The sequence below is a fragment of the Chanodichthys erythropterus genome, chromosome 20 (genome assembly GCF_024489055.1).
Source record: "Chanodichthys erythropterus isolate Z2021 chromosome 20, ASM2448905v1, whole genome shotgun sequence".
Taxonomy (NCBI): Eukaryota; Metazoa; Chordata; class Actinopteri; order Cypriniformes; family Xenocyprididae; genus Chanodichthys; species Chanodichthys erythropterus.
Genome location: NC_090240.1, coordinates 12,632,936 through 12,644,874, shown reverse-complemented (window position 1 = coordinate 12,644,874; position 11,939 = coordinate 12,632,936). Strand labels below are relative to the sequence as shown.

The 11,939-nt window shown below is 35.4% G+C and overlaps 1 protein-coding gene across 1 annotated transcript in view; it reads right to left on the bottom strand.

Annotated features, from left to right (window-relative positions):
• Positions 1 to 11,939, bottom strand: part of samd10b (sterile alpha motif domain containing 10b) — a 125,858-nt gene that overhangs the window by 41,659 nt on the left and 72,260 nt on the right. Inside the window, exon 3 of the mRNA XM_067370481.1 lies at positions 6,237 to 6,405. Coding sequence (XP_067226582.1) covers positions 6,237 to 6,405 — 169 coding nt within the window. The remainder of the gene's footprint in view (positions 1 to 6,236; positions 6,406 to 11,939) is intronic.

Sequence of the window (11,939 nt, the reverse complement as noted above, 5' to 3'; positions counted from 1 at the left end):
TATCTATCTATCTGTTGTTCTATCTATCTGTTGTTCTATCTATCTATCTATCTATCTATCTGTTGTTCTATCTATCTATCTATCTATCTATCTATCTATCTATCTATCTATCTATCTATCTATCTATCTATCTATCTATCGTTCTATCGTTCTATCTGTCGTTCTATCTAATATTTACTATCTATCTATCTATCTATCTATCTATCTATCTATCTATCTATCTATCTATCTATCTATCTATCTATCTATCTATCTATCTATCTATCTATCTATCTATCGTTCTATCTATCTAATATTTACTATCTATCTATATATCTATCTATCTATCTATCTATCTATCTATCTATCTATCTATATCATTTTATCTATCTATCTATCTATCTATCTATCTATCTATCTATCTATTATTTTCTATCTATCTATCTATCTATCTATCTATCTATCTATCTATCTATCTATCTATCTATCTATCTATCTATCTATCTATCTATCGTTCTATCTATCGTTCTATCTATCTATCTATCTATCGTTCTATCTATCTATCTATCTATCTATCTATCTATCTATCTATCTATCTATCTATCTATCTATCTAATATTTACTATCTATCTATCTATCTATCTATCTGTCTGTCTGTCTGTCTGTCTGTCTGTCTGTCTGTCTATCTATCTATCTATCTATCTATCTATCTATCTATCTGTCTGTCTGTCTGTCTATCGTTCTATGTATCTGTCATTGTATCTATTGTTCTATCTAATATTTACTATCTATCTATCTGTCTATCTGTCTGTCGTTCTATCGTTCTATGTAATATTTTCTATCTATCTATCTATCTATCTATCTATCTATCTATCTATCTATCTATCTATCTATCTATCTATCTATCTATCTATCTATCTATCTATCTATCTTTGTTCTATCTATCTATCTATCTATCTATCTATCTATCTATCTATCTATCTATCTATCTATCTATCTATCTATCTATCTATCTATCTATCTATCTATCTATCTATCTATCTATCTATCGTTCTATCTATCGTTCTATCTATCTGGATGCTTGTTTCTGCCACTAAATAAAAAATAAAAAAGCTAATTGAGACTTTTTATCTCACAATTCTTGATTTTTTTTTCCAGAATTGCAAGATATAACCTCTCAATTGCGAGTTATGAAGTCAGAATTGTGAGATAAAAAGTTGCAATTATACTTTACATTTTTTTTATTCCGTTGCGAAAAAAAAGCTTCCATACCACTGACCTTATAGTTAACAGACACTGACTAACAGCTACAAAACTGCCATTTTGATTTCATGGGCTCTTTAATTCATTTTAAAAGATGCAGTACTTACTAGAAATGAATGTGGATGCAGTGCAAGGCAATTCACACTTGCAGCTGTTAAACACCTGACTCAAAAGACCAATAACTATGTTGGAGCAGAAACACTCTGTGCCTGAAGCAAGAGACGGTCTTGTCTGACATGAGTCAGTGTTTTACAGTGTGTGTAACAGTGCTTCAAGCTACAGTGCCAATGACCCGGTGAAAATGACACACGCAAACACTCACTTAGAGACACACACCATCTTAGAAAGAGGCTTGATATATGAAGCAATAAATAATAGTGCAGATAATAGAATAAGGCCTCTAGCTGGCGTCGGCGCCCGGATGAATTACTTAAAGGGGCATTTGGAGGGGGCACACATTTGTCACTACAACCTAACTAAATGTAATGCTGCTAAAATGAGTGCTTGTGCTCTACCGTCACTGTCTGAAGGACAGGAAGATTCACGGAATAACCCTAAAAACATATGAACGTTAGTGGCACCAGAAACAAACAAAAAACATAAAATACAAAAAACACTGCATAATACGATGCTTTAAAATTTGACTTCTTTTATCTCTTTCACTTCTTTTTCAAGGTTAGTTCATGTTGTAAAATGTCATGTCACTATTTCAGAATTTGTAAAAAATAAATAAATAAATAAATAAACATTTTTACCATGTAAAATGGATTTAAAAGCTTTTATTGAAAAAATGTGTTCACATATGTATTACAGTTTTCTCCATTGGTTTGGCTCATTTTTTGAAACAGAAAATACATTCTCAAAACTCTAAGATCATTTGGCAAAACAGTCTTACAGTTCAGTACAACACTATAGCTCACTTGCAAAAGCTCATATCTCTCCCAAAACTGTTCACTCATGCTTCAAAACTAAATCCCTTTACCAAATAAATAGTCAGTGCCACAGAAATGGCAAAGATCCCTCTCAATTGCTTTGGCTCATTTCTCGAAACAGACCGGACATTCTCAACACACTTGGTGCTTTTGTCAAAATAACGTGGATGGTTCGGCACAACACCATGGTTCACCTGCAAAAGCTCATACCTCTCCCAAAACAGTTCACTCATGTGTCAAAACTAAATTTCCTTCTCATTTCAACAGTCAGTGCCCCCAAAATGCTTCGTCCCTTTGGCATTGTGTAAGCACTGCAAGTCAAAATGTTTAGATGTTTTGTCACTATGGCAGAGGACCATTGAAATATCCCTCATTACCACCTTTCAGTCTTAGCCCAGTCCTTCATTGACAATGGTTACTGTACTGTTTTTGTCTAGCCAGCATAATACATTAAAACTAATGGGTCATTGTATGGGACAATGTGATTTTCCACCGTGGCCTGCTCATCAGGACCTGGTTCACTACTCATCCAAGGATGGTCATGGTGTTCCTACCACCTTACTCTCCTTTCCTCAATCCTACTGAGGAGTTTTTTCTCTGCTTGCAGGTGGAGCGTGTATGAGCATCAGGCTCCATGCAATGGACGCTGTGTCTGAGGATATTACAGAAGATCATTGTAGGGGATGGTTGTGACATGCACGGTGTATAAAACTGAAAAAAAGAAATAGGATTTTAGGGTAAGAGTAGCCTCCAAGGTTTGACATCACACATTGCACTCATACTGCCAAGGAAATTGTAACCATTATCATTCACACACATAAAGTAACTTCCATACATCAGAGTAAAAAGAAAATGTATACAGCATAATATACTGTAATATAAACACGCAAACAAAAAACAATGAAAATTATATGCAGCCTACAGTGCTGTAAATAAAGCTGTATAACAGTTCTTCACTGGTCGCTGTCCTCACCCTCCCTCTCCTGGACATCGTCCTCACCCTCCTGGCCATCCACACACTGCTGTCTGTCTGGCCACAGATTCTCGTCCACATCACAGCGTATATTCTCCTTTGCAATGCAATGAGGGAAGAAACGGTGTGCATGTCACAACCATCCCCTACAATGATCTCCTGTAATATCCTCACATGCAGTGTCCATTGCATGGAGCAGGGACCTCTGATCTTGAGCCCAATGCTCATACACTCTCCACCTCCAAGCAGAGAAAAACTCCTCAATAGGAGTGAGAGTAAGGTGGTAGGAACACCATAACCATCCTTGGATGAGTAGTGTACCAGGTGAGCGGGCCACGGTGGAAATTCACATTGTCCCATACAATGACATATTGTGTTAGGTGAGGCCCTACGAGACCTCTCTCATTTTCAGGGTTCAAATCAAAATGAAGGCGGTCCAAGAAGATGAGAAGCTTCTGTGTATTGTATGGGCCAAGTCTGGGGATGTGATGACCACACCATTCTCAGATATGGCAGCACACATAGTTATATTGCCCCCTCGCCTCCTTCGTTAGTCAAGTTCTAGTTTCACCTGACTGTCAATTGCTGTAATAAATTTATCAAATGTTCCAAGGATTCATATATGGTATTCATGGTACTATGTTCTTGACTAATTTTGACAATTGAACAGACTATTGTGCACGTGATGACTTATACAATGAAATGATGCTGACACGTTTTGGAGCGAACGACCATTAGACTGAGACATGTACTTAGACATTTGCAATTTGATGAAATGAATGAGAAATTCAATTCTGTTGTGAACAATTGCCAAGGGGTTTGGAGATTTGTCCATGTTGTTTTGAGAATGTTGTTTCTGTTTCAAGAAATGAGCCAAACCAATGGAGAAAAACTATAAATGATAAATTAAAAATTTTAGCTTCATTAAATTGAAACTTTTTTTGGTATAAAAGTTTTTCAAAACCATATGAAACCAACATGAAAACAGAGTAAATTTCAAAGAACTTACCGCATTTTTTTAAACTAGATTATTTTTCTTTATCAAGGATATGTGTCATTGTCCCCAATACAAACCATCCAGCTCTTTACTGATTGGCTAGAAGACGTCACATGGTTCATACAACATTGAATGGGGCATCTATGATTCAAACACTCCACTCATTTATACTGTCTGTGTGCCATCACAAATATTACAAATCCCACAAATAACAAAAGCTGTGAATGTCTACCTTTGGTAAATCCATTTAGACTCGGCTCCCTCTTCAACACTGCTAAATTTCCAGGAACAAATGAACGGTTGGCAGTGTAAAATGATTTTATTACTTGGAAGCGCCGCTCCGGTGACCCCTAGATGGTGAGGCCTCATGGAAATGACTGTGATTTGACAAATGGCTCAACATTACGGTGTATAATTGTCCATTAGTGAGAGAACGCAGTGCACACGGCTCTGGGAGTTGGATGAGAGTGTGTTAGAGGATGTGGCCTGCCAAAGCTGTTCCTCAGAGAGACCAGAGTAAGGCTTTGCGGATCTATGATTATCCTCGGCAGCTTCATCAAAGAATTACTGGATAATCAGATTTAAAAATCATTTTGGATCATATTGATTAAGTTCATTGTCATTAACTAAAACTAACCAAAACCAAAGCTAAAATCCTTACTTGAAATAAAATAAACGTTAACTGAAATACAAGAAAATATAAAACCATTAAACTTATTTTACTTCCGCTTTTATACATACATATATATATATATATATATATATATATATATATATATATATATATATATATATATATATATATATATATATATATATATCATTACCGGTAAAAACAGTACAGTACAGTATAGTAGAGTTAAAACAGTTAAAGTTAAGAAGTTGAGAAGTTGTAGTACTGTATTTATAACAATGTTTCAAATAAATCCAATAGGATTTTGCAAGTAAGTTGAGGTCATGTGTTAGATTGTCTTTATGTGGGTGCATGGGGGCTTGAAAATATTTTTTCTTTCTATACAAAAGGGGAAAAGACTGGCAGAAAAAGTTTGCAAACCACTGGTTTAACTTGAAGTACTAAAATAACTTTAAAAAATAAAAATTTAAAAGACTTATATGGACATTAAAAAAACGAATAAAAATGACAAAAACATAAAACTATTTTAACTATGAAAACAAAATATAAACATAAAAACTGATTTAAAAAAATACTAATAAAAACTATAATAGTATATCAATGATACAAAAATAACACTGATATCATTTCACCAGTGGATCATTCAGGCAGATTTGTAAACCGGTTTAACAAACTAAATGAAGAGAACTGAATCAAAAGAGTAGCTATGTTTCCATCCGAAGCTGCAAATTTAACTTATGCAAAATTGGAATATCGCATAAAACATTTGCAAATAAAGCTGCATGTCCATACCGTGTGTTCAAGAGATCAAAATTGGCACTTTTTAGGAAACTGGCGCAAAATATTTATAATAAAAATTTAAGTTACTGCAACTGGAGAAGCCTCTGGCTCTTCTTTTGTACATCTTTACTTGCGCCTCTGAGCATGCAGACAAAACGCAATAAACGCTGTCATGTAATCTTGCATTTGGATTAATGGTGTTTGAGAACACAATCGAATGAGACACTTCGGTATTTATACCAAATCATTTTGACGATTTTTTTTGATGACTTTGGCTCTGGCATTTAAAAAAGACAAACACAAAATTTGAGATGTTGTGCAGTGAAATTGGTCCACTGGTTAGTCCAGTTATCCAATCATATAATCTAATGAGGCAATGACACATGCCTTTTTTTTTTTGTTTGTTTCGCATCAAGGGATCTTTTTTCCCCCGCATCATTTATTCAGTAAATGTGTTTCCATCATAATGTATGTGCATGTCTTTTTATCGGATAAAAAAACGATTGAGCGCAAACATTTTTTTTTCTGCGCATTGGGCATTAACTATCAAAACTATAAAATATCCTTAAGCAGTTTCCATGACATTTCCAAGTCTAAAAAACAATTTTGAAATCCCCTGAAACTGGATGTCCAGGTTATCCAAATGTGTGCTGTGTCATGAGGAGGGCTGTGCAGTACCTGTGATGGCGTGGTGAGAGAAGGCCTCCACGTAGGTCAGGTAGTTGTGGGGACAGTGTTTCTTCAGCCACTTACACACGTCCTGCTGGGTCCAAAGCACCACTGGTTTGCATAAGCTGGAGAGTGTTGGGCTGGTGTGGTACACAGTGAAGGCCTCTCCTGGCTGGATCTATGGAGTAGGGAAACATCCTTAATGTGTGTGTTTACATGCACGTTCTTAAACCGATAATGCTTAATAAGCCAACAACAAGTATGGTCATTTAAATGCATTAAACCGTTTTCCTCATAAGGTCATAAACAGCTCAAGAATAAACCGATCGATAGAGCTAGCATGTAAACACCACGTTCTGTCAGGTTATTGAAGCGCGCATGTAAGGTATTTGACAGGAAAGCATCCTTATACAGCAGATTTAAGCGCATCCAGCCAGAGCGAGTTTTTTGGGCTAGGGTATGAGGAATACTGTATATCACAAACTCCAACATTTTCTTGACCCAGGAAATATAAATAATGTGTTCTCATCTCGTGCAGCCAAAGGACAAGTGGTGCAGTTGTAGAAACTTCAAATATGAGATGAGAATGAGTCTGTGCAAGTTTGAGGCTGACATTTTGAAATACTATGGGGGTCCCAATTTGTCACTATAGTGATAAATCGGGTTATTTCAATAAACTAATTAGTTCTTAGCATATTGGTGTGCATGTAAACATGCTCAGTGTCACCATCTCTAAAGAAACCAGTTTAACACTGGTGCAAAAATGCATACAGTTAACAAGAAAACACACCCACCAGGCTTTTAAAACTTGAAAAATCTTTAAAAAAATCTATCTTTAATACTAGAAAACAACAGATGGATTAGTAGGCAAGAAGAATATGAAAAATGGTTTGCTTTCATATCTTCAGGGTGTACTTACAGGGTTCTTTTTCTTTGAAAGCACTAATTAAAACAACTAGCGCTGCATGCTTCTGTGTAAACAATGCTCTTCTAATTACACGCACACTTTGTTCTGGCTGCCGCAAAGAGCAGAAAGATTCATCAAAACACACTTTTATGGCTCTCTGCTGCGGATTCTTGCATAGGGAGAGTTGTAATAAAAACTTTTACAAGGATATATTACGCTTGTGTGAGAACAAGATGAAATCCAGTGTTAGCTTGTCTAAACTATGAGAGTAAACACTCATTCACAGGGTCTCTCAGTTTACTGTTTTATCATCTGATTTGCTCAATCGTGACTACTATACTATAGTAAAAGTTACATTGTGTGAAAGACCTTGAAACTTGTGCACAGAAAACATCACTAAGTCACACTGTCTTATTTCTAAGGTAACATGCAAATGATGGAAATAACCCTGTAAAGCCTGAAATGAAAAAAAAAAAAAAAAAAAAAAAACTTTTTTGAAATTTTAATCTCAGTTGTCACTCTAAATCTGCCAATAATATGTTTAAGATAATATTTAAATTCCTTATGATCAAAGCTCTGTATGTGGCGTAAAACAAATAATGAAATGCAATACAATGATGATTAAAATATGTAAATATTTAATATGTAAATAAGTTGCTTCAGTCCAGTAAGTGTTGAAATATGTTGTCTTGAAATATTAATGACAATATAAAATGTATTCTTATGTTTACTTTATAAAAACCAGCAGATTTCACAGCTAAAACACACATGAACCACGCCCTGAAGGGTGACGTTTTTACAAAAGGTACTAAAATAGTATAAACTATCAATAAGTAGATTTTGTGGAACCGTTTTTTCAGCAAAGTTTTGATTATGTTGATAATTTAGACGCCTTATATGTGTGTATCAAATATGATACAGTATTGTATAACCATTTACAGAAAAGATTAACAGAGGACTGCTGCAACATTATTTGATCACACTTTAGTTTAGGGTTCATTTCTTTCTATTAACTAACTATTATGACCTGTGCCTCAATAAACCCCTATTACTGGTAATTGTTAAGAATTGGGTAGGATTAAGGGATGTAGAATAAGGTCATGCAGAATAAGACATTAATATGTGATTTATAAGTACTAATAAACAGCAAATATCATGGTAATATGCATGCTAATAAGCAACTAGTTAATAGTGAGAACTGGACCCTAAACTAAAATGTTACCCTTTATTTAATAGTTGATAAACTGAATATATTAAAATGAAAGCACTGAAATATTAAGGTGTTTGTCACATTTACTGTTGCTCGGTGAAATTTTGGCATTTTAGAAATCCATGCGATCAGGAGTTTTGCTTGAGGGTGAAAAAATTTCCCATGCATATTTCACAAGAATTTGCCACATTGACTAACAGTAAGCTGCTTGGTTTGAAAGTACAGAAAGAACTTCTGTGTGAGCAGTGCTTCATACTTCTCTACATTATTGACAACAGACAATGAACAAAATTTCGCGATTGTAAACACACCTGTAGTGTAGACCACTATCATCCCTTCAAGAAGTGAGTGTATATTTCAAATAAAAGGACTATGGTCAGTCAGAATGATGGCTACTCTTGTAGCAAAGGAAGTATTTGTTGTCAAGAGCTGCAGGTCACACGTTAATCAACACCTAATGACAAAGGCCCATTTTCACTCATATAGAAAGAGACAGGTATTGACTTTGGTAGCAGACAGAACAAAACAGGCAAAAAAGATAGTGAAAAAAGATACTGATCAGACATAAACATCATTATACTTTTGGAAAAAGTGAAAGCCGTCACAGAAAGGGACTGAAGTATGGCTGAACATACAGAAGCACACCTGTGGAAAAGCCTGAAAACATGATTCAGTGTGAAAAAAACAATGTAAAACACAGAGAAGAAGCAAATGAAAGAACAGCATAGGAAAAAAGCAAGGATTCAAATGACAGAATATAATATAAAAGAGAAAAAGAGAAGTCATTTAATCCTCTGCATATTATTTCCCTGTGTGTAATAGGAGTCATATTTCTGCTGGTAGGTACTTTCCGTGAACAGGGCACAAAATAGAGCATGAATCCCTTAAGGGTGCAATATGTAAGATTTCTGTTCGCTAGTGGTCACTAGAGGCCTATTAAAAAAAAGGCTTGATGACGCCAAGTTTGAGCACAGAATTGGGACATGTGGTCTTTACATCACAGCCAGTGGAAACAATCGGGATAGGACTCGGGAAGAAATCATGTTCATGGATGTGATTATTAACGTTACTGTAGTTTGAAGCAGAGCAGGAGCGAGTGTTGTGGAGCTGAACGAGGAGCTGGAGCGATTGATCAACACACGCCTTACGAGCAGCGGGACTTTTATTATGACACAGTCGCCGCTTCCGCTTTTCCGGTCATGAGTATGAGGTAACACAGCTCTGTTTATCATATTAGATACATTATAACATTACTCTGTGCGTTCACTCGGCGGCTGCTGTGAGACACTGTTACACACTGCAGTAAGATAGATCGATTTTACAATATCATATTAAATGCTGGATGATTGTGTTGATAAATGGCATGCAATTCATTTTAAAACATATTATATGATGGAGAAAATGCTGTATTACTGTTACTAAAAATAAAGCTGCATCTTATTATGCTATGTTAGCTACTTCACAAAATAGTGTTTTTCTCTGAGGCATGGTAAAGCATGAGACTCGCAAAACATCAAGAAAATTAGATTTAAACAAGAATAAACGTGTTGAGCTATATAACAATAATTAGTTTTCTGTCTATAAACGTAACCAAACAGTTGTTCCCTTGTCTATTAAAACATGTAAATATATTAAAGCGTCTTTGGTGTTTCCATGGTTTCTACAAAATAAACCCGGAAATCGAGGGTAACGTGTGTATGACGCCATTGACAGGTGACTCCTCACACGTCCCGTAGCCTTGGATAAAAATGCAATTTTCTCACGATTTACAAATAGTTGCAAACATTTTGGATATTGTAAGTACTCAAGTGAACAAAATATATAACACTGGCCTAGTGGTTTTTGGATATTTCACTGCAAAAATCGTACATATTGCACCTTTAAAGGGAGATTTCCCTCAAAAAAAAAAAAAGACCCTCATGTTGTTCCAAACCTGTTTAACCTTCTTTCATCTATGGAACACAAAAGAAGATATTTTAGATTTTTTTCCCCATACAGTTGAAGTCAATGGGCTCCAATGTTGTATGATTTAAAATAGAAGAAAGAAAGTCATACAGATTTTAAATGACATGAGGGTGAGTAAGTGTATGACATATGACCTTTAACTGAACATCACAAAATTAAAAAATCTTAAAAATTATAATAAATGTATAACATTTTAAGCAATAAATACAATAAAAAAGTAAAACACAAGAACTGTAACAGGGTCGCAAATGTAGCTAAAATATTATTTAAACTTTCAATCAGTAGCGGGTAGCTAGTTTGAGACTAAGGGCCCTATTTTAATGATCTAACCGCAAAGTGTAAAGGCGTGCACTCAGGGCGTGTCCAAATCCACTTTTGCTATTTTAACGGCGGAAAAACGGTCCGTGTGCCGGGGCGCATTTTTGAAATGGGTTGTCCCTATTCTCTTAATGAGTAATGGGCGTAACGTTCAATAGACCAATCAGAGTGTCATCTCCCATTCCCTGCGCTCGCGCCATGGCGGATTGCTATTTACATGGCGGAATTTGTTGGCGGAAAAGCTGAACGCTTTTCAAGCGAAGAAACCGATCTGCTCGTTAAAGCGAAGTTAAAGCAGGCTTTCAAATAGCTCCGCACGATGAGTCAGTTAATATATATGTGTGTGTATTGGCACGATTGTTCAATTAATTAGCCAATTTCGTTCATCGTTATAAGTAGTTATAGGCTGAATTGAAAATAGGTATCCTAATTCTAATACACACAATGACTATTCATCATTACATTTTTATATTTATGTAGCCTACACAATAATATTCTTTGACACTGTAATCCTTTTGTTTTTAATATTTGGCATGTTTGTGTGATGCGTATCCCTGTGTGTAATAAGCAAAGTCAACGCGCACTGTGGACACGCCCAGAGGCGCAGTTTCTACCAACGCGCTCTAACAAAAAAATATTGCGCCATTGACTTTAGACTTTAGACCAGGTTTGAGTTGAACACACCTCTTTTTTAGACCAGCACGCCCATGGGCGCACTAACTGGCACAAATGCATTTACTAATTTAAGGACGTGGCGCTGAACGGGAAAACGTGAACGGCGCCGGACGCAAACACCCTTGCGCTGCGCCTTGCGTCGCATTGCGCCGGGTGTATTATAGGGCCCTTAAATGTTTGTTCTCAGTTACTGATAATCTGATATTTCACATAAATTAAAGACAAATTTGATCATTCTTACAATAACATGGGGAATAGGGTTGAACGTGCATTCAACATCAAAATGTGTGTACTCTGCAAAAAAATTATGTTTTCTGATTGTTAGTTTTTGCTTAAAACAAGAGTTTTTCCCTTAATTTGATTTTTCTGATAGTTTTTTCTTGTTTTAAGCTTAAACTCCATTTATTTTGATCAATTTTTCATCTTACATTATGTAATTTTATATATCAAATAAATGTATGATTTCAAAATGTTTAGATACTAGAAAACAAGACAAAAATACTGAAAAAAGAAATTCACTTTTGCAGTGTAAAAGTTGAAATGAGATCCTTTGCTTAATTTACACAGACATTTACACCGCTATTTTTTCCTTCATTCTAGGTTAAAAATTGTACTATATGCAGTTTATATAGCATAT